The sequence below is a fragment of the Hyperolius riggenbachi genome, chromosome 3 (assembly GCF_040937935.1).
Source record: "Hyperolius riggenbachi isolate aHypRig1 chromosome 3, aHypRig1.pri, whole genome shotgun sequence".
NCBI lineage: Eukaryota > Metazoa > Chordata > Amphibia > Anura > Hyperoliidae > Hyperolius > Hyperolius riggenbachi.
In genome coordinates, this window is record NC_090648.1 from 110,255,568 (window position 1) to 110,279,241 (window position 23,674).

The window sequence follows — 23,674 nt, forward strand, 5'->3', positions numbered from 1 at the left end:
CACACCTGTAGGCTCTGTGTGAGTCACAGACTGAGCTCCTCTCAGTCTATCACACTCTGGTTAGCAGCCATGTCTTACTGCCTAAAACTGGCAATTACAAGCCAGGATTGCAGCAGGGAGTGGAAGAAACAGCACAGAGGGGCCCAGGAGAACATAATGAATAGAATGGTATGCTTTTTATTGTAAGAATTATAGAGTACAGATTCTCTTTAACGGTGGCAATGAATGCTTTGTTTGCTTACCATTATTACCGTAAAGTTGCAGCTGACGTCTACTGAGGAAAAGTGGTGAATAGTTGTTTGAAAAAAGCACCACTCCCCATGCTGCTCCATTAAAGGGACCCTGAGCAGAAGCCATGGGTCTGCATATACCCACGGCTGTTTGGTAAAGAGTATACACTTACCGGCCCATTATCTAATTGCTCCTGCTCCCAGGGTGGCCGCTATAAATTACATTGCAATTGGCCACTCTCACCTAAAGTTGCACTGTGACCTGGAACAGGAAGACTCCGGGACCTCACTGCGCATGCTCAGGCTTACAGGCTCCTTCCCTCTGCCGCACCTCATATTGTCATTCACGTGTGGAGGGGAGGATGAAGCCTGTAAGCCTGCGCATGCGCAGTGAGGTCCCAGAGTCTTCCTGTTCCCGTTCACAGCGCGACTTTAGGTGAGAGTCGCCGATTTCAATGTAATTTATAGCGGCCACCCTGGGAGAAGGAGTAATTAGATAATGGGCGGGTAAGTGTATACTCTTTACCAAACAGCCGTGGGTATGCTTATATGCAGAACCACGGCTTCTGGTCAGGGTCCCTTTTAAGGCCTCTTTTCCACAGATGTCTGAACTGCTCCTTTGTCGAGCAGTTCAGCGTCCCTTCTGCTGCCCACGACTGCCATTTGGGTGCAGTTTAAATGCAACTGAATGGCAGCCGTTGTAATACCATACGTGTGAAGTGCTAACACTCAGTGGCGTTACCATGTGGCATAAAACAGTCTCATGTCACGTCTGAGCATGGCAACTGCATGGGGGGGGGGGGGGCCTGTCTGCCTCCCGTGCTAAGAGAGCTAAGAAGCGCCTGGCTGGTGGATGGGAGCAGCTCACAGGCGGTGAATTCATTGCTTGTCAGATGCTAATGAAAAGGAGGCCTAAAGTACTTTTAAAGTGGCTTAATCTGACAACCTACAAAGTGGTCATTCATGATCCTCTCCTTACAGATATGGCAGCCGTCACTTTATTGCCGAAAGTTATTGGCTAAAGTAGTAATCTCAAAACAACAGACAAATGTAGTAATCATTTATGCTGATCATTGTTTTTATAAATATCAAGCTATGTAAATCTCCACAAAAGAACCATTATTTCTTCAATGGTTGCTGCATGATTTTCTTATGAAACACTGCCAACCATGTTACCAGTATCCTTGTTTTTTTGGTTGAGGGCGAAAACCTGAGCACTGGCAGATAAGCACAAAACCTCCAGAGGGAGAAACATCATACAGACAGTGGTGCAAAACAGAGACAAGTGTACTAACTTTTTAGTTCCATTGCAGACCAGTGTTTTCTTGCTGGCTGGTGGCTTAAAAGGTATTTTATTTATAAGATGTGAAAATATCACCTAGGAGAAAAAGTGAATTGGATGGGGTCCTATGGCTTCAATTAACTAAGCATTACTACATTTGGTAATGTAGAAAACAGCTGATTTTACTGAACATCTTGCCAAACACCAATTCACTTAGGCTGTTACTGCATTGAAAAAGTAAAATTACCACTAGTGAGGTAATTACTGACTTATGATAAGTACCTCAATAAATGTCAATTCACAAAGATTAGAGCATTCGATAAAACAAGTCAAATATTTTGTTATTTTAAGAGCAGCCTGGACCTGTCAGTAACTAGCAATCAGTGAATCCGTAAAATTGACAGACTAAAGCAGACAGCTAATAGAAAGAGCCCACCTGGTAGTGCTTCTCGCCCTATTTGATCTAATGCATTACCAGGCGAAATATCAGAAAGGGGAAAAAAAGTACATGAGCAGGAGATAAATTCAAAGAAGCTTGTCTGTATCTCTTCCGACTTCAAAATGACATTTTTTTTTAATGAATAGCCCTTAGTAATTTGAAGCCATTGACCTGTCTTCCAGCTAAGCATCCTTTTTTGTAGTTTTACAAAATGTATTATGTTGAATGTCTTAATTCATTTTACAGATTTGAAGAGTTCCTCCATCGGAAGTGGTCTTCAGAGAAGCGGTTTGGATTGGAAGGATGTGAAGTGTTGATTCCTGCCCTGAAGACATTCATTGATAAATCCAGCGAGAAAGGGGTCGATTACGTCATCATGGGAATGCCACACAGGTACAAGGACAGGATTCCTCTACTGCTTTCTGCTGTCACCAACCATTTCTCTGCAACATCACAATGTCACACACATACACTAGATGTATGTGTTTGTCAGGGCCGGATTTACCATAAGGCACGTGCCTATAGGCGCCTGATGATGGAAAGGCGTCTCATTCCGCCGCCGCCCCCCCCCCCCCCCCCCCCCCCCCCAAGCCCCCAAGGGCGCCTCCCTCCTCGCTTATGCAGAATCCTGATGAGACTCTCAGCATTCCACTGACGAGATCTCCCTTCAGTCAGGGGCACCTCTAGTTGCTTAAAGGGACTCCGAGCAGTGCAGAAACTATGGAAAGATGCATATCATTTTAAAGCTCTTTCTCCTCTTTCCGAGGCTATATAAACCGCTGCCCTACACCTTGTAGTTTTCGCTATTTTCGCGATTGAAATTGCCGCGACCGCAATTTCAATCGCGAAAATAAAGAAAACTAAAAGGCGTAGAGCGACGATTTAGGTGTTGCCAGAAAGAGGAGAAAGAGAGCTTTAAATGATATCCATCTTTCCATAGTTACATTGTATTACATAGGACAAATCAATTGCAGAAGGAGTGTCTGCTTCAATGCACAGCCAGAGTTGCATATCAGACTACAGAAAGCAAATATCAAACTCTGAAAGCAAAAACAGTATGAAAAGCTGTGACAATTAGTTACATTTCCTCTGCTCTCTTCAGACACTTCAGTCAGAAACACAGGACACAGGATCTGCAGCTGTTGGGAGCTCTCTTCTCTGTCACACACAGAGCTACACATAGAGTTAACTGATCAAGTGTGAGGGGAATTTCCCCTCTCCTCATGGCGCAGTCAGCCATCAGTTTTGGCATCAGTAAAGTTTGAAAGTATTTTGATAACAGTAAACAAAGAGTTTGCTACTAAAATGTATACACCAGTACTTAGCAGCACTTCCCAAACAATTCCTGTGTCAATTGAAAAAAATATGTGAATCGATAGTATTCCTTTAAAGAGCAACTTCAGCCTAAACAAACATACTGTCATTAAGTTACAATAGTTATGTTAATTAAAATAGATAGGTAATATAATCTCAAACCCACCCTATTTTAAAAGAACAGGCAAATGTTTGATTTAATGAGGGCAGCCATCTTTTTGGCTGAAAGGAGGTGACAGGGAGCATGAGACACCGTTCCAACTGTCCTGTGTGCTGATCACCCCTCCCAGTTGCTAGGCAACGTGAACAACAACATAGGAAATCCCATCATGCTTTGCACAGCATCGGGGGGGAAAAAACCCGGGCAGTTTTCTTTGATGGGTGGAGCTTAGCTAAAAATGCAGCTAAAAATGATGCTTTGATAAGAAAAAGTTCTGATGCTGTGAAACTGTTAAAGGGAACCTGTACTGAGTAAAATTATTTAAAATAAACACATGAGGTAACTTCAAATGAACATTACATAGTTACCTCACCGTCAGTTCCTCTCAGAAGCTCACCATTTTCTTCTGACAGTGATCCCTTCCAGTTCTGACAACATTTTGTCAGAACTGAAAAAAAATCAGTTGCTGTCAGTCATAGCTGAGAGGAAAACTGATGTGCCAAGTAATGTTTGTTTCCCTATGGCTCAAGTGGGTGATATTACAGTTTAACAGTGTGCTGACCAGAAAGCTGTTGAGGTAATGGCCATTTTCAAAATGGAGGATGGAGAATTCCCTTGATCACAGTGGACAAACAAGACGTGGGAAAGGAGAGAGAAGTTGAGGAGTAGACTACACGGGAGGTAAGTATGACTTGTGTATATTTATCTTGACTTTTAATTTTCAGTTCAGGTTTTCTTTAAAGAAACACCAAGCCTTTTCAGTTTTGCTGAGTAGATTTTTAGTCCGCAGGTTCACTTTAACACTGAGCTTCCTCTAGCTACCTAATACGAAGGACACCTCTAGCTACTTAATATTGAGGGTAATTCTGGATACGTAATGCTAAGGGGCACATGTAGCTACCTATGACGGGCAATAGAAGTATTGGAGAAGCGACAGCTGGGACAGCCAGCACACTTGCGGTGCAGTTGGGTCATGGAGGGCGATGTCTAGGGTGCCAGGACTTCTGGGCCTATAGGCTTCTGTGAGGTACTGTAAATCCAGGTCTGCTCTTCTTAGTATTCACTTCCCATTCCTGATTCAATCATTTTTATTAGAATTTTCAAAATATGTGTCACAGTAATTACATATCAATTTTAGAGTGGCTGGATAGTGTAATGGTTAAGGGCTCTGCCTCTGATGTAGGAGTCCTGGGTTCAAATCCTGGCTCTTCCTACTCAGTAAGCCAGCACCTATTCAGTAAGGAGTTCATTGGGCAAGTCTCCCTAACACTGCTACTGCCTACTGAGTGCGCTCTAGTGGCTGCCTCGCAAGCGCTTTGAGTCCGACAGGAGAAAGGCGCTATACAAAAAAAAGGAATTATTATTATTATTATTATTATTAGAAAAGATTTTTACATCAAAGTCATAAACAAAAAAGATCAAAGGGACCCGTCCACACATCAAATATTACGAACATTTTTCAGAATCTTTTCTAATGCGTAGTCACTTCCCATTCCAGACGTCTCCTGCAAGTTCTCTTCCTGACACCATAGATTAGACATTTGTTCAGCTATACAATGCAGTGTTGTAACACAAATATTCTGTCCTACAGAGGTCGCCTGAATGTCTTAGCCAATGTAATTAGAAAAGAGCTGGAACAGATTTTCTGCCAATTTGACTCCAAACTTGAAGCTGCAGATGAGGTAGGTTCTCCTGGTGCCTCCAGCTTAAATATACAAGTTTAAGAAAACCTGGTGGAACAGAATCATGGGAAATGTCATTGCTGGATCGTTCTCAAAGATGCAAGCCTTGAGGCTGTCATCTTTGCTTTACTGCTTCATGGTTCTCTCATCGGGACCAAGTGTGTAGCTGTTGGGGGTAATGGGCTTGTGTTCTGCATAATTTGCATAATAATTAATGAACCCTAGAGATTGCATGTTTAAAGTGGACCTGAACTCAGAACTTCCTATCTGCTCTAAAGGATAAGCAACAGCATAATAACCTTTACAGAAAAAACAGCTGATACCAACCCTGCAATAAATCTGTAGTGTGACTTACTTCCTGCTTTAATGAAAGCAGACATATTGTTTACATCCTGTGTTTACCAATTAGCTCTCTGCCATGGCATTTAGCTGACACAGCTGAGGGATCAAATTACTGCTTGTGATTAGTCACAGATAAGGGGGAATTAGACAGGGTAATATCTCTAAATACATACAGGGTTGATTTCTCTGTTTTCCTTCTGTTCAGGTCTACTTTAAAACCAAGTGAAAATAGTGTCTCCCATATATCTTGTCAGACAGGAAGCCTTCTGACCTTATTTAGTATGTTAGCATATTTGTGAAGTATGGTCACACATTGTGTTCTGTCCCTTGTAGGGTTCTGGAGATGTAAAATACCACTTAGGAATGTACCACAGACGGACAAACAGAGTGACAGACAGAAACATCACCATGTCTCTGGTTGCTAACCCCTCCCACCTTGAGGCAGCAGACCCTATTGTACAAGGGAAAACCAAAGCAGAACAATTCTACTGTGGAGACACAGAAGGCAAAAAGGTGCTAAACATTGCCTGGATGAGAAACTCACAGGGATGCGTCTCTCCAGTAGACATCAGACTGACTTGTTATTTCTATTTGTGAATGCAGGTCATGTCCCTCCTTATCCATGGGGATGCTGCATTTGCAGGACAAGGTATTGTGTATGAGACCTTCCACTTGAGTGATCTTCCATCTTACACAACGCACGGGACTATCCATGTGGTGGTGAACAACCAGGTATGCAGTCTGTTCCGATATTTCTTTTTTTTTTTTTATTGCTGCTGGATCTTTGTATTAAGCTGTCGGCCATGTTTTTTTCAACTTTTATCCCCTCTGTTTTTGTTTTGTTTTTTGAAAAAGGGGGGGGATCAGGGGGTCTTGTTTTTTTTTTACAAAGAACTTCTTAGCAACTTCTAAGGGCTCTTTTACACTAGCTACGGCATGACGTCAGGAGGTTGCGGTGTGACACTGATTTGCAGCACAAGTTCTGATTTACCCGACGGGAAAACGCTTTGTGCCGTACAATTGAAAGCTCTCTGATGCATAACAGGGTAACGCTCTGGAAAGCTTTGTCTAATGTGAAAGGTAACATGAAAGTCAGCAAAGCTCCGTCTCTTTATGCAGTGTTTACCTTTTAACGGCTAATTCATATATGCATGTAAATAAGGCAGCTGTTTAGGTTTCCATTAGCAATACAATATTTTCCTTATAGTCGATCAGATTTGTGGGATGGTAATTGGAAGCTATTTCTTGATCGTTTCGTTAAATTAACCCAGCTGTCCTGCTCTTCTGCGCACCCATGGCCACATGCTCCCCCTCGCGGCCCCCCCAGCCGGGGAGAATCCTGCACAGTAGTACTGTGCATGATGTACTGCGCAAGTACAGAAAGCTCATCGGAGTGCGAGGGGGGCGTGTGCGGTTTGGCTGCGTATGCACAGAATAGCGTGACTGGCCAGATTACCAGACAAGATAGCGGCAGAACGGAGAGGATAGTGAGGGAGCTCACGCACCTCATGGAGCTAGAGGAAGCCCCAGGTAAGTATATAAATTTAGCACTTCTATACATCTCACACTTTGGGCAGCTTAACTGTATTAACTGTATTAAACAGCAATGTTAAGGTGTCCTGTTTGTAAGCATTGTCAAAGGAGTGCCTGATTTGACTTCAGTGCAGCTTGGCTGTGCCAGTTCATATTATAGTCAGCAATGGGGACTAATTCCTTTTCCGTATCTGAATACAATTACCATAATGTAGAGTAGTCCATGCTCAGTTTTAATAAAGAAAATTAGGAGGAGATAATTATACTTGGATTACCCTATTTTCTTACGTAAAATTAGACCTACTATTCCAGACGTTCTTCCTCCCACATGTAGAAGGGCCCCAGGAAACGTATTGTGAGGGGGGAATAGATCCCTGGCACCTGGCGGACTGCACACACACTACTACCCCGCCTGTCTCCATCTGTGGCCCTCCTCCAGTCCAGTGCAGTGCGCTGGTGAGGAGTGGGGCCAGTGCGCTGGTGAGGAGTGGGGCCAGTGCGCTGGTGAGGAGTGGGGCCAGTGCGCTGGTGAGGAGTGGGGCCAGTGCGCTGGTGAGGAGTGGGGCCAGTGCGCTGGTGAGGAGTGGGGCCAGTGCGCTGGTGAGGAGTGGGGCCAGTGCGCTGGTGAGGAGTGGGGCCAGTGCGCTGGTGAGGAGTGGGGCCAGTGCGCTGGTGAGGAGTGGGGCCAGTGCGCTGGTGAGGAGTGGGGCCAGTGCGCTGGTGAAGAGTGGGGCCAGTGCGCTGGTGAGGAGTGGGGCCAGTGCGCTGGTGAGGAGTGGGGCCAGTGCGCTGGTGAGGAGTGGGGCCAGTGCGCTGGTGAGGAGTGGGGCCAGTGCGCTGGTGAGGAGTGGGGCCAGTGCGCTGGTGAGGAGTGGGGCCAGTGCGCTGGTGTGGAGTGGGGCCAGTGCGCTGGTGTGGAGTGGGGCCAGTGCGCTGGTGTGGAGTGGGGCCAGTGCGCTGGTGTGGAGTGGGGCCAGTGCGCTGGTGTGGAGTGGGGCCAGTGCGCTGGTGTGGAGTGGGGCCAGTGCGCTGGTGTGGAGTGGGGCCAGTGCGCTGGTGTGGAGTGGGGCCAGTGCGCTGGTGTGGAGTGGGGCCAGTGCGCTGGTGTGGAGTGGGGCCAGTGCGCTGGTGTGGAGTGGGGCCAGTGCGCTGGTGTGGAGTGGGGCCAGTGCGCTGGTGTGGAGTGAGGGCAATGCTTGTATGGAGGAATGGCATTATATGTGTGTAACCTATAGAAAATGTTTTGTTGCAGTTTATTATATTGTATAATAACAGTTTAACTCATGTTTACTGTTTCAGATTGGCTTCACCACTGATCCCAGAATGGCACGCTCTTCTCCATACCCAACAGATGTGGCTCGAGTAGTGAATGCCCCCATTTTTCATGTCAATGCGGATGACCCTGAGGCTGTCATGTATGTGTGTAACGTGGCTGCAGAGTGGAGAGCCACCTTCCACAAGGATGTGGTGGTTGACTTGGTATGTATCTTTTCACACCTTACTTCTCAGATTATTTGTAACTCATTAAGGGCAAACTCCAGGCAACCATAAAAAAACATAATTAGTGTAGTAATAACATAATCTAGGAAGGGTTGTAATTGTGGAACAGCAAATTTACCTAAACCCTTGAGAGTTGCTATAGTAGACATCAATAAAGCATAATTAAGGTAGTTTGCTGCACTTCCTCTTTGCTGGATGACGTACAGAAGCTTTGGGTGAGTATTTTTTTCCAGAGCAGGTGAATTGTGCACCTTTTTCATATGGATGCCAGAGCTTAGAAACAGTGGATTAATTAGGTGGTGTCTTTCAGTGTTTTTATAGCCCAACACTTAATATAGTGTAATCAAGTTTCCAAGTCCAAAACCTGGAAGACAATAGTCGTTGAGTATCAGTTAAGGGGCCCATACACCTAACGATTTTCCCGCCGATATACAGCAGATTCGGTCTCTGTGATCGAATCTGCTGTGAAATCGTTGCGCAAACGCTGACAGAACGATAGATTTCCGTCCGAAATCAATCGTTCCCGTCGAGCCATCCGTGCGGAAGATTTTTCTCGATCGTCGGGAAGGTCGGGAGTGCGTCGATAGCGGCGTTCGAATGCCCGACGACCGACGCAATACAGCGGCAATACATTACCTGATCCGGCCGGCGCGTATCCCCACTGTCACCGCTGCTCTGTCTCCGCGCTGGGCTCCGAGTCCAGCAGGCTTCACTTCTTCCTGTCCCGGCAGGAAGTTTAAACAGTAGAGCGCCCTCTACAGTTTAAACTTCCCCGGACAGAAAGAAGTGAAGCCAGCCGGAACCCGTAGCCCAGCGGAGAAGAAGACACTCGCCGGCAGAGCAGGTAATGTATGCGGGCGGGCAGCGGCAGCACCACCACAGATTGTGATCGGTTTCATGTTGAAATCGAATCACAATTTGTTTGCAGTAAAGGCAGCCATACGATACAATACAATACAATAACATTTCTATAGCGCTTTTCTCCCATAGGACTCAAATTCGATCAGAGAGGGATCTATCTGTTGGTCCAATCTGATGGCAAATCGACCAGTGTATGGCCACCTTAAGGGTTAAGCACTCTGTTAGGAAATCTGGTCAGGGCAGACTGTATGTTCTGGTTGAGTACCAGGAAGGAATGACTACTAGGGGAAAGTGTTTATGTTGGGGGAAGGTTAGATCTAGGATGGGGGATGTACATTGGGGATGTCCGGGTTAGGCATGGAGAAGGGAAGGCAGTTACATACAGGTTAGGAAGGAGAGCAGCATCGCGGAGAAATCCCTGATGAATTCACCATTGCAAAGCTAATCATAGAATATTAGTAACAGCACTTGTTGGACACACAAGGTGCTCAGATTAACAGACGTTCCAATCAATCCTATGCTTGCTTTTCTGTCTAGCAGATAATATCCCATTGTGCCTTTGGAGGTTGTGAACTATGGTCACGTAGTGGTCACATGGGTCACATGTGGGGATGAACCTGCACACCTCTGTGTAATGAACCCGGCCTGTGTGTATCACAGTCTGCCCTGTGGTTGCTGCACTCTCCAGGCTGATCTTTTCTCTGTTTCTTAGTGGAGGATAATGATTCTGGTTTAATGATTGTGTGTTTTATCTGGTTAATGTGAGGAGTACTTTATTGCACGTATCAGATCCTTGATTAGACGTTCCTGTTCTCGAACGCTAATGAGAGTTTCCAGGGAATTTATAGGCATTCCTCCAATGTTGTGTTCTGATTACATTTTATGTGATTAAAAGATTGAAATTGCTTTTTGAGATTCATTCATTTATTATTGGAGCAGAAAAAAAACCCGAAAAATGAAAGCCTGCATTAGTCCCTTACAGCTGTGAATTAAACCTGTTCTTCAGACAGCCATGGATTGTCCAGTGTGAACATTGCATGGAGTGTCCAGTGTGTCCCCATGCACAATCACTGCTGCCTGTAATGGTCAGGGTGTCACTGTGGGGAGTAAGCACGTCGCAGGCCCATTACTCAGCTGAGCGCCATATAGTGCTTATTTTGGTGGCGCATATACTGTAACATCAGTTTCTGGTGAGCTGTTAAAGGACCACTATAGTGAACGACATTTCTGCCTCAGCAAATTGCACTATAAATGTACTTTGCTCCTATGATGTTGTCAATTACAGTAAAAATTACATGCATTTAAAATGTTACAATTTTTTCACGTGGTCCTTTAACGGACAACTGTAATGAGAGGTATATGGAGGCTGCCATATTTATTTCCTCTTAAACAATACCAGTTGCCTGGCAGCCCTGCTGATCTACTTGGCAGCAGTAGCGTCTGAATAACACCAGAAACAAGCATGCAGATAATCTTTTCAGATCTGACAATAATGTCAGAAACACCTGATATACTGAATGCTTGTTCAGGGTCTATGGTTTAAAGTATTAGAGGCAGAGGATCAGCAGGATTGCCAAGAAACTGGTATTGCTTATAAGGAAATAAATATGTCGGCCTCCATATCCCTCTCGCTTCAGTTGTCCTTTAAGTTGCCCTCATGCATTGCTCATGCAGCAATGCAGCCAGATCTCTCTGCGATGATGGGGCACCTGCACACACAGTCTAGGAGTTTGGCAGAGATTGAGCCAACTGTCCAGAGATGTTGGGAACTATAGAAGGCCGAAGATATGTAGTGATTAGTCCTTTTTATCTTCTAAGAGCAATGGTGGTTTCCATATTTCTCTCATGCCAGATGTTGTGTAAGGCTACCCAGAACATAGAAATGACCTGCTGGCTCCACATATTCTTTTCTGACTTCACTGCCCTCACACTGCCTCCAGTGCACACACAGGCTGCTGAGAGATAGTGGAATACTGCAGCCTGTCTCTTCAACAGGGCAGCACAGTGGCGTAGTGGTTGGCGCTCTCGCCTTGCAGCGCTGGGTCCCCGGTTCGAATCCCAGCCAGGGCACCATCTGCAAGGAGTTTGTATGTTCTCCCCGTATCTGCGTGGGTTTCCTCCGGTACTCCGGTTTCCTCCCACATCCCAAAAACATACAGATAAGTTAATTGGCTCACCCCCAAAATTGCACTTACACTACATAATACATACATAGACATATAATAATAGTAGGGATTAAATTGTGAGCTCCTTTGAGGGACAGTTAGTGACAATACAATATATATCCCTCCACTGGCTTCCTATCCAGTCCAGAATCAGATTCAAGATACTGTGTTTGACCTACAAATCTGTCCACAAAACCTGTCCAACCTACATTTCCGATCTTACTCAGAGATACACACCTAGCCGCTCACTCCGCTCCTCCAATGAACTTCGCCTAACCGCCCCCCGCATCACCCAGTCCCATGCACTCCTCCAGGACTTCTCAAGAGCTGCTCCAACACTATGGGACTCCCTACCTCCACCCATGGAGGGCAGCCCCCTCCTTCAACATCTTCAAGAAAGCCCTCAAAACTCAACTTTTCACTCTGGCCTACTACCCCTCACAAGTGCTCTAAACCCACAACGGAACTCTGGTCCCTACCTTTCGTGTCCCTACCTCTCCCTCTAGATTGTAAGCCTTTGGGCACGGTCCACCTCCTTTTGTGTCCTACCTGATCATGCACCTCCATTACTGTGAACCCATGCTATGCATCTGAGTGAACCTAACTTGCCTAATCTCCATGCTCCCCTCCAGTGACTGACTAAGCATTACCTTGTACTCATACTGTGCTGCATGATCTGGTCTTTCTTGTATTCAGGTATACAGGTATATCATTTTGCTGATGTCACCCCTAAATATTGTCTGTAACCTAAACTAATGTCCAGTGCTGCGTAATATGTTGGCGCTTTATAAATACAATAAATAAATAATAATAATAAAATAATATATATATATATACTGTACAGCGCTGCGTAAGATGTCGGCGCTATATAAATACTAAATAATAATATGATTCTGCCAGTGCATTTCTTCCGTGTTGCTGCACACTCTAAACCCAGACAGCTGCAATAGGCAAGACCTCCATTACAGGACTGCATAGATTTTGCTGCCAGGGACTTGTAGGGCTTAAAAAAATGTCTGTTTTCCTCTGATCTCAAGCCTACTAGTGGTAAAAAAAAAATGTTTGTACCTTCTGGCCACTAGAGGGTACTGTAAGTACAAAGTTGTACCTTCTAACCACTAGGGGGGTACTCTCAGTACTAAGTGTCTCAGCTATAGTGAAAGGACAGGAAAACCTTCCAGTACTTTACACTCTGTGGCCCATATGCAATTACATTTTTCTCCTGAATTTTCTGCTAGGTGATATTTTCAAACCTTGTCAATAAAATATCGTTGAAAACTCCAGCTAACAAGAAAATACTTAAAAATGTATTTTGATAGCAATTTTTCATCTATTTTTTGGTACTTTTTCAATTGCAATGTGCTAAGGTTGTTTTAAAAAGGTGAAAAATTAACTCCTAGGAGGCAAATGGGCCTGCATGTCTACTTATTTTTGTGTTAGTAACCAGGCAGGACAAGACATTACACTTGAGGATAGGACTATTCTCTCGCTATCTCTTTTTTTGCAGGTACAAAGTTCGGTTGCACAAGGTTTACTTCAATATAAGTACACATTTAGTGATGGAATATTTCTGTAAACGGGCTACGCCTATCTTGTTGCCATATAGAAATATAGATTACCCTTGTTGCCAGAGAAATATAGATTACCTTTAGTAGGTAGGCAGTAAGCTAGATTCTGAGGGCAAAAACTGCGGTGCCATGATATTACAAAAGGGCCACACACTGCCAAACAATACCGGAAGCCTGCAGTCCTACAAAATCCCGCATTCATTCATTGCTGCCACCTGCTGTGTCACAACTAGAGACTGGAGGGCAGGTTGTGGTGTGGCGCGGGAGGGCAGGTTGTGGTGTGGCGCGGGAGGGCAGGTTGTGGTGTGGCGCGGGAGGGCAGGTTGTGGTGTGGCGCGGGAGGGCAGGTTGTGGTGTGACGCGGGAGGGCAGGTTGTGGTGTGACGCGGGAGGGCAGTTTGGGCTGTGACGCGAGAGGGCAGTTTGGGCTGTGACACGGCAGGTTGTGGTGTTACGCGAGAGGGCAGTTTGGGCTGTGACGCAGAAGGTTGTGGTGTGACGCCGTAGGGCAGGTTGATGTTTTTTTTGTTCTTGTTTATTTTACTTGGGGAAAAAAAAAAGGCTTATCAAATATCAGTTTACACTAAGGCCGGGTCTCCACTGCTGCAAATCCAGGCCGATTCCCCGCCCACGAATTCGGATGGATTTGAGCAGCCTATAGAAGTCTATGAGAGCCATCCGAATTCGTGGCCGAGGAAAAATCTGAGGCCCTGCAGCATAATTTTGTGCGTAGCTATAGAGGGATTCGGCTGCGAGAAACAACAACATCGCATCTCGCAAGATGCATGCCGCCGCAAAAATGGAAACCTAGCCTAACACCTCCAGTTTATAATAACACCTCCATAACAGAAATATCCCACATCTCATACAAATTATTTTTGAAATGTTTACAATTTTTGTCATTATTTCAGATTATATTTTATATTTAAGACATGGGAGGTTAGGTTGTGGTGTGACACGGGAGGGCAGGTTGTGGTGTGACGCCGGAGGGCAGGTTGTGGTTTGAGGTGGGAGGGCAGTTTGGGCTGTGACGCCGGAGGGCAGGTTGTGGTGTGACATGAGAGGGCAGTTTGGGCTGTGACACGGAAGGTTGTGGTGTGGCGCGGGAGGGCAGGTTGTGGTGTGACGCCGGAGGGCAGGTTGTGGTTTGAGGTGGGAGGGCAGTTTGGGCTGTGACGCCGGAGGGCAGGTTGTGGTGTGACATGAGAGGGCAGTTTGGGCTGTGACACGGAAGGTTGTGGTGTGGCGCGGGAGGGCAGGTTGTGGTGTGGCGCGGGACGGCAGGTTGTGGTGTGACGCCGGAGGGCAGGTTGTGGTTTGAGGTGGGAGGGCAGTTTGGGCTGTGACGCCGGAGGGCAGGTTGTGGTGTGACATGAGAGGGCAGTTTGGGCTGTAACACGGAAGGTTGTGGTGTGGCGCGGGACGGCAGGTTGATGTTTTTTTTGTTCTTGTTTATTTTACTTGGGGAAATATCAGTTTACACTAACACCTCCAGTTCAGAATAACACCTCCACAACAGAAATATCCCACATCTCATACAAATTATTATTGAAATGTTTACAATTTTTGTCATTATTTCAGATTATATTTTATATTTAAGAAATGCTTGTTTTTTTATTGCTTCTCAGAATGTCCATTTGCCAAATATCTGATATTCAACCATTGTTTCCCTATGTGAAGGTTTGCTACCGCAGGAATGGACACAACGAGATGGATGAGCCTATGTTTACACAGCCTCTGATGTACAAGCAGATCCGGAAGCAGAAAACAGTGCTTCAGAAATACGTAGAGACCCTGATATCGCAGGGCGTCGTCAACCAGCTGGAATATGAGGTATGGGATACACAGCAGTTGAGTAAATGGTTACTGCTTAGTGCATGTGAGATACATAATAATAAAATGTATTCAATAGGAGGAGATTGCGAAATATGACAGGATTTGTGAGGAGGCTTTTAATCGCTCCAAAGATGAGAAAATTCTTCACATCAAGCACTGGCTAGACTCTCCATGGCCTGGTATGACTTTATACTTGCTGTTAAAGCAAATTAATAATGCATGCTAACAATGTGGCTCATTATTTAAAAAAAATCAATTTTTACCTCTTTACTTTACATTTAAAGAGACTCTGTAACAAAATGTTCAGCCTTATTTCTTCTATCCTATAAGTTCCTATACCTATTCTAATGTGGTCTGGATTACTGCAGCCTTTTCTAGTTGTACTGTCTCTGTAATATATCTAATATTCTTTTCTTTGTCAAGCTTTGTCAACCCATGGAGGAATGGGCTGCCTCTGTTGTAATGAATACAAGTTATGCATGCCCCCTGCAGGCTCTGTGTGCTTCTTTTTTTTTTACTCCTCACAGACAGCGTCTCTGCTCTCAGTTTCAGCTTGTCTGTGATGCAGTTTGTGAGGCTGAGGGGGAGGGAGCTGCCCGTCACATGCTGAGAAACTGTGAGAATCCTAGACTGGAGTGCAGATAATTCACTATGCAATAAAAATTGTAGTATACTGTAGCATGAGATGTGTGTGTGTGTGTGTGTGTATATATATATATGTATATATATATATATATATATATACATACATACATACATACATACATACATACATACATACATACATACATCACTTCCTGATTAGCAGCCATGTTTTTTGTTTGTAAACACTGCCTAAAACTGGCGATTAAAAGCCAGGATTGCGGCGGAAACGGCAAAGAGGGATCCATAAGATCACAATGACTCGATTGGTATGTTTTTTATTGTGCAAATCGGAGAGTACAGATTCTCTTTAAAATTTTGGCAGAGTTTTTTTTTATTACCGTAGTTCTGCGGACAACAGGGCCTGTCTGACCACAGAAATTTCAGTCAGATAGGGACTGCTGTAATTATTCTATTGCACACATTAGCTGAGAGCAAACAAAAGCTTTCATCAGTGGGGTTGGCGTATAAGGACACTGTGCTTCAGAGTTTAGAGAAGTCACAGATGCCATCTTCACACCTTACTTCTGGATAAATAAGGGCTGCTTGAAGGGGAGGGAGAACATGGCAGCTCCTATAGCTATTAGAAACCAGGAGAAACTGCAGGAAAAATAGGGCTACATTTCTGTTAAAGGAAAGCTGTAACAAAAAAAAGTGCTCCCAGGGGGTACCTACCTCGGGAGGGGGAAGCCTCTGGTTCCTAATGAGGCTCCTCCCATCCTCCTCAGGCAGCTGGATCCAGCGCTGGCTCACCAGAGCAGTCTCACACATTAATATGTACAGGAGCTTCTGCTCTCATGCATAGTAGCAGCTCTCTGCTCAGGCACCAATGGAAAAACAAAGCCCGAGTGGACCCCATCAGGCGTGGCTATTTCCACATGAGGCCATGCGGAGAGCGCTGGATCCTCTCTACCGAGGAGGCGGGGGAAGCCTCTTTAGGATGCACAGGCTTTCCCCTTCCAAGGTAAGTACCCGCCAGCAGCACTTTTTTTTTCTTAAAGGTTTACTTTCAGGTTTTGGGGGGTTTATTGGCAGTTTTGTTTTGTTTTGTTTTTTAAACTAAAGCCTTGTACACACACTAGGCTGTTCTAAGCTGACCTAACCGGTCAGGTCAATCTCTGTCAAAAATCTGCTGTGTGTGCAGGTGTACACCAAGGTCGCTTAGCGATCTGGTATGCTGGCTAGATTTATAAAGGACACCTGACCTGAGAAGGATATGGAGGCTGCCATATTTATTTCCTTTTAAACAATACCAGTTGCTTGGCTGTTCTGCTGATCTCTTGGGCTGCAGTAGTGTCTGAATCACGCACCTGTAACAAGCATGCGGCAAATCCAGTCAGACTTCAGTCAGAAACACCTGAGCTGCATGCTTGTTCAGGGTCTATGGCTAAAAGTATTAGATGCAGAGGATCAGCAGAACAGCCGGCCAACCGGTATTGATTAAAAGGAAATAAATATCTCAGTAACTTGCGTCCTTTAAAGTGACCCTAAGATGGCGATAATGGTATGATTTATACTTACTTGGGGCTTCCTTCAGCCCCATGAGGTCCGTGGGCTCCTTTGCTGTCCTCTCTGATGGATCCATTCAGCTGGAAAATCTCCCAGTATTCTTGCCAGTCGACGGCTTCTGTGCCTGCGGGTATAGTACTACTGTGCAGGCGCAGAGCACTCCTGGGCACGGGAGTGCGGCGAGAGGAGCACATGCAGCCAGGCCACGCATGCGCTGAAGGGTGCGGTCTGTCAGACTATCGGGAGCTTTTCCAAATGAAGGGAGCTGACCGAGAGGGAGCCCACGGACCTCATGGGGCTGAAGGAAGCCTCAGGTAAGTATAGATTATACCATTATCGCCATCTTAGGGTCACTTTAATTAACAGTCTGTGGCTGAATCCATTGTTCCCCACCTTACTTCTGCCAGAAGCTGCTTAATCATGTTCCACAGGTCATCCCTCCTCCACATAGCAACAGACAGCTGTAGCATATACAGTATACAGCACTCTGCTCCTGATCTGTCATCTAAAGGTGGCCATATACTTATAGATTTGCAGCAGATTCGACCATCAGATAGATTTCTGTCAGATATCAAGTCGAATCTGACAGGAATCTATCTGATGTGTGCCACACACTAAGAACAAATTTCCAATAGATTTCAGAATTAAAGGGAACCTTAACTGCCGTGGGAAAATAAATTCACTTACCTGGGGGCTTTCCCAAGCCTCCTGCAGCCGTCCTGTGCCCGCGCCGGTCCTTCGGTGCCCTCCGGTCTCCCTCCGCCGCTAAGTTTCGATTTCGGACGACTGGCAGTCGTCCTCGGGCCTCTTCCGCATTCCTCGTCGTAAACTGCAGTAAAGCGCGTCCGCATGGCGCGTTTGGCGTCATGCGATGACGCGTTTGGCGTCATGCGGACGCGCTTTACTGCAGTTTACGACGAGGAATGCGGAAGAGGCCCGAGGACGACTGCCAGTCGTCCGAAATCGAAACTTAGCGGCGGAGGGAGACCGGAGGGCACCGAAGGACCGGCGCGGGCACAGGACGGCTGCAGGAGGCTTGGGAAAGCCCCCAGGTAAGTGAATTTATTTTCCCACGGCAGTTAAGGTTCCCTTTAAATCTATTGGAAATCAATCTAAATGCATTATTGCACCATTAGATCCAATGCAACTCAATGGGCCACTGATCTGCCGCCAGCAGCGGATCAACCTACATTTTCCATCTTGTGAGATAGATCAAATCGATCGAAATCGGCCGCAAATCGATCGATCGGGGAATTAGATAGAATCGATTTCTGATTGATCAATCGATTCTATAGAATCGATTGATCGATCGATGGCTGAAATCGACCAGTGTATGGTTCCCTTAAGAGATCAAGTTCTGATCCCTTTGGGCAACAAGCCTTGTGCATTTGCACGCATCTCCAGAGATCTTATGTAGAGTAAGTTGCAAATGCCAAACAGTCTGACTTCTGACCAGTGATCACTGTGCTTACACAGTAGCTCTGTAACGAAATATTTCATTTGAAGCTGCTAATGGGTTAATCCTTTCTTCATAATGCAGAGGCCAAGGCATTAAAGACCAGTACGCAAACCTAGTTAAAGAGAAACTCTGACCAAGAATTGAACTTTATCCCAATCAGTAGCTGATACCCCCTTTTACATGAGAAATCTATTCCTTTTCACAAACGGATCATCAGGGGGCGCTGTATGACTGATATTGTGGTGAAACCCCTCCCTCAAGAAACTCTGAGGACCGTGGTACTCCTGGCAGTTTCCGGTCTGTGAACCTTGTTGCATTGTGGTAAATAGCTGTTTACAGCGGTTTCCAACTGCCAAAAAAGCATGCAGCAGCTACATTACCTGCCAACAGTAAAAATGTCACCATGTAATAAATGTCAGAATGTAAAAAAGGGATTTAAGATTTTACAATGGGCAAACACTGACTAAATCATTTATACATAATTATTGTAAAAATGAAGCACTTTTTTTTATTACATCATTTTCATTGGAGTTCCTCTTTAATGCGTGAAGTAAAACCAGCTAGCGGCAACTAGTTAGATTCCAATCATAATTTTCCAGTGCAAGTGAGAAAATGGGAGAAAGGAACTGACCTGTTTGCTTAGACCAGCAGATCAATGTACGAACATATTTAGGGATCTATTGACACCACTACATATCTACTGAACAAACAGTAATATCAGGATTACCATTATTGCCTTCTGCTCTCTAGGTTTTTTCACTCTGGATGGTCAACCCCGAAGCATGTCCTGTCCCTCAACTGGCCTCTCTGAAGAGGATCTCACACATATCGGAAACGTGGCCAGCTCAGTTCCTGTTGAGGACTTTACTATCCATGGAGGTAAAGCTGTTTTTTCTGTATTTCTGATCGTTGTGTGGTCTGGTCAGCTTTCTGCACATTAACCCTCGTTGTGTCTCCCATCTAGGTCTGAGCCGTGTCCTGAAAGGTCGTGGAGAGATGGTGAAGAACAGAACTGTTGATTGGGCACTGGCTGAGTATATGGCATTCGGGTCACTCTTGAAAGAAGGCATTCACATTCGTCTGAGTGGGCAAGATGTAGAGAGAGGCACTTTCAGGTATTGTGGCACTGATGCTGGTTTGGAAGTTTTGTAAATGGAAATAGAATATTATTGGTTGCCTTGTTCCTGTAACGTAATGTTTTCCTGCTGCCTTCGTTCTTCTTGCAGTCACCGTCATCATGTTTTACATGACCAAAACGTGGACAAGAGGACTTGCATACCCATGAACTATCTGTGGCCCAACCAAGCTCCATATACAGTGTGCAACAGCTCCCTGTCTGAATATGGCGTGTTAGGTGAGTGTGACTAGCTTAATCTATGCTGCACCACAATATTGCTAACAACACACAGTTTAATAAAGAACTTTAACTAAAGCTGAAACGTCATCCCAATCAGTAACTGATACCCCCTTTCCCACAAGAAATCTTTACCTTTATCAGATAGATTATCGGGAGATCTGAATGGCTGATATTGTGGCGAAACTCCTCCCACAGTGTGATGTCATGACCATGGTCCTGACTGTTTACTTTCTGTGAGCCTTGTTGCATTGTGGGAAATAATGGCTTTTTCCAACTGCCAAGCAACCAGCATCTCCCTCTGTGCATAGAACTCTCAGTAACAAACATTTCGTACAAATCACCTGGCAGGACTAAAGAAGTTACCACCTGTGATAACTTTCAGAATGTTAATCAGGGAGAGGAAAGATTTTACAATGGGTAATCACAGACTAAATCTATACATGAATATTGTAAAAATTAAGCAATTTTATTCATTATGTCATTTTCATTAGCTCCTCTTTAAGATGGGGTTTTTAGTAGTCCACGTAATACAGTAATACTTATTTATTGTTCACAGTCATAGTATTAGAATGTATATGAAAGAACAAAGGCAACTATATTGTTGCATGCCTCATTGCAAACATTTTATACATGTTTTTATAAGATGTAATTGATCAGTGAAAGTCTAATATTGTACTATTCCTAAAATCGCCACTTTTTCCTGTGTTTTAAGCAATATTATTGTTCAGTTTTGTTTATGGAGCGGAGCATTTTTTAATTAGCTTCTTACTCACTGATGTGCTATTTATTTATGCTATGAAGGAATTTATGAATGTTAAGGATCCAAGTGCAAGGGGCATGACAATACACATTGGTTATATAAACTTTAATGCATAAAGCTCCGAACATGGTATTCATATAAATACTAGGAGAGTATCACATGTGCCACTTAGCATCTTTACTGCAGAATAGATCACTATTCATATATGAAAAAAGGCAACCTGGTACTGCTGCAGAAAAAAATGCTTGCTATTTATTCATCAATATACAAAAAGGCTGTGGCAAGCAAACCTACACAATACTGAAGCTGGTACAAAAATGAAGTGCATACCCTGAGTGTCGGGGGAGAGTTGGGATGTATAGTGGGTGTGGGAACCGACAAGACTGACAGCCGCTTCATGCCAGGTGGCTCTTCCTCCGAGGCTGTGTCCATAGATCACTTGTTGAGCCATAACTGGCTAGTAAGTCTGTCCCTTGCTTCTGGTTCTTCCTGTAGAACAGTGCAGTCCAACTGGCGGGCCGCATCCGGCCCGCCAGGCCTTCTGCTGCGGCCCCCCTGCTGTGACAGTGTTGGCCCCGAGTCCCCAGAGTTGAGGGGACTTTTTTTTTTCCTTTTCCCCATGCCTCGGCTGCTATAATAAATTTACAGCCCCCCTCCGCTCGTTCCACCCCCCCCCCCCCCCCCCGTGCTGCCGCCGCCTCACCTCATATCGGCGGCAAGCAGGAGATAGGAACCAGACAGACCAGCACACGGGGGACTTTAAATGCTGGACGTGACCGATGATGTCACTTCCTGCATTTAAATTCACCGCGCGGCTGCTGTGCGCTGGTCTATCTGGTTGCTATCTCCTGCCCGCCGCTGATATGAGGTGAGGAGGCGGCGGCAGCACGTGGGGGGGAACGAGGGGAGGGGAGCTGTAAAATATAGCAGCCGATCTGAGGTGAGGAGGCGGCAGCACTGGGGGGGGGGGGGAGGGGAACGAGCAGAGCGGAGAGGGCTGTAAATTTACTTGATAGCAGCCGATCTGACGCAGTTTTGTGGTAAATCTGCAGCCAATCCTGATTCCATTTTGTGGGTAAATCTGCAGCCAATCCTGCTTCTATTTTGTGTGTATATCTTCAGCCAATCCTGATGACATTTTGTGTGTATATCTGCAGCCAATCCTGATTACGTTTTGTGGGTAAATCTGCACTTCTGCAGCCAATCTGATTGCACTTTGTTTATATATCTGCAGCCAATCCTGATTGCGTTTTGTGGGTAAATCTGCAGCCAATCCTGATTGCGTTTTGTGGGTAAATCTGCAGCCAATCCTGATTGCGTTTTGTGGGTAAATCTGCAGCCAATCTGATTGCATTTTGTGGGGAAACTGCTGCTAGATTTTTTTTTGGGGGGGGGGGAGGGGGACGAGGAGAGGGGGGCTGTAAAATGTAGCAGCCGATCTGAGGTGAGGCGGCGGCGGCAGCACGGGGGGGGGGGGGGGGTGTTGGGGATTTAAACGAGCAGAGCGGAGAGGGCTGTAAATTTACTTGAGAGCAGCCGATCTGACGCAGTTTTGTGGTAAATCTGCAGCCAATCCTGATTCCATTTTGTGGGTAAATCTGCAGCCAATCCTGATTCTATTTTGTGTGTATATCTGCAGCCAATCCTGATTCTATTTTGTGTGTATATCTGCAGCCAATCCTGATGACATTTTGTGTGTATATCTGCAGCCAATCCTGATTACGTTTTGTGGGTAAATCTGCACTTCTGCAGCCAATCTGATTGCATTTTGTGTATATATCTGCAGCCAATCCTGATTGCGTTTTGTGGGTAAATCTGCAGCCAATCCTGATTGCGTTTTGTGGGTAAATCTGCAGCCAATCCTGATTGCATTTTGTGGGTAAATCTGCAGCCAATCTGATTGCATTTTGTGGGGAAACTGCTGCTAGATTTTTTTTTTTCCCCTGGGGGGGGATGGGGGGTCGATTGGTCTTCCGGCCCTCCACCATGTGGCCTGGAAAAAAAACCGGCCCTCCATGCCCGCGAAGTTGGACAGCACTGCTGTAGAAGACTTAACTGGCTACTAACGTTTGAGTCTAGGCTATGTGTGGTGGATGCAATACAATAGTAATTTTACATTGTTCATGAAGATAGTGATGACACTGAGGTGGACTCGACCACAAGTCGTAAAGAGAATGTAAACACTCCATTGAAACACTAGTATGGCCACAATGGGTGCAGCTGCACCAGTCCATTTTGGATCTAGGGTTTCATAAACAACATCTGTGCAACAGAAATATTGTAGTAGTGACGTGCTGTGCATTGGTGAGAGCCAAGCTAAAAGTGGCTTAGAGATGGCAAAGTCAAGGCCTGTTTTGTAACACGTCCAAAAATCTTGGCCCCAAACTGTCACCTGAAAGATCGAGTCCCGATGCCCACAGACGACAGCCCTTAAAGGGAACCAGAGATGAACGTTTCACACAAAATAAACATATCAGTTGATAGCTTGTAAAGAATAAATGCTCCACCTGATAATTTTGCCGCTCTGGTGTGCCTTTTTTAGTGTTTTTTATCCATTATTGCTCCAGGAAATATCCAATATGGCCGCCGGCTCATACCTGTTCTGCTTCCGGGTTATAAGTTGTTCTGGATGTGCTGTCTATCCTCTATGACAGGGGTCCCCAACCTTTTTGAGCCCGGGGCCCACTATCCCGACCAAAATTTCCTCCGGGGCCCCCCTGGGGGCGGGGGGTGGGTGGGAGGGGTGAGTGGGCGTGGCTAGTGTCGGCGGCAGCAGCCCCCCCCCCCTTTTTTCCCAGATTCCACAGTATAGCAAGTACAGTTAGCCTAGTATAGCAAGTACAGTTACCACAGTATAGCAAGTACAGTTAGCCCAGTATAGCAAGTACAGTTACCACACTATAGTAAGTACAGTTAGCCTAGTATAGCAAGTATAGCTACACCAGTAAAGCAAGTAGTTACCCCAGTATAGCAAGTACAGTTAGCCTAGTATAGCAAGTACAGTTACCACACTATAGCAAGTACAGTTAGCCTAG

General features: G+C 45.4%; 1 protein-coding gene across 2 annotated transcripts in view; it reads left to right on the plus strand.

The window, feature by feature from the left end:
• Positions 1-23,674, plus strand: part of OGDH (oxoglutarate dehydrogenase) — a 110,380-nt gene that overhangs the window by 73,461 nt on the left and 13,245 nt on the right. For both annotated transcript variants that reach the window (XM_068274769.1, XM_068274768.1), the window contains exons 7-16: positions 2,198-2,344; positions 5,017-5,107; positions 5,783-5,962; positions 6,053-6,181; positions 8,282-8,461; positions 14,757-14,909; positions 14,989-15,091; positions 19,273-19,401; positions 19,487-19,637; positions 19,749-19,876. In XM_068274769.1, coding sequence (XP_068130870.1) covers positions 2,198-2,344; positions 5,017-5,107; positions 5,783-5,962; positions 6,053-6,181; positions 8,282-8,461; positions 14,757-14,909; positions 14,989-15,091; positions 19,273-19,401; positions 19,487-19,637; positions 19,749-19,876 — 1,391 coding nt within the window. The remainder of the gene's footprint in view (positions 1-2,197; positions 2,345-5,016; positions 5,108-5,782; positions 5,963-6,052; positions 6,182-8,281; positions 8,462-14,756; positions 14,910-14,988; positions 15,092-19,272; positions 19,402-19,486; positions 19,638-19,748; positions 19,877-23,674) is intronic.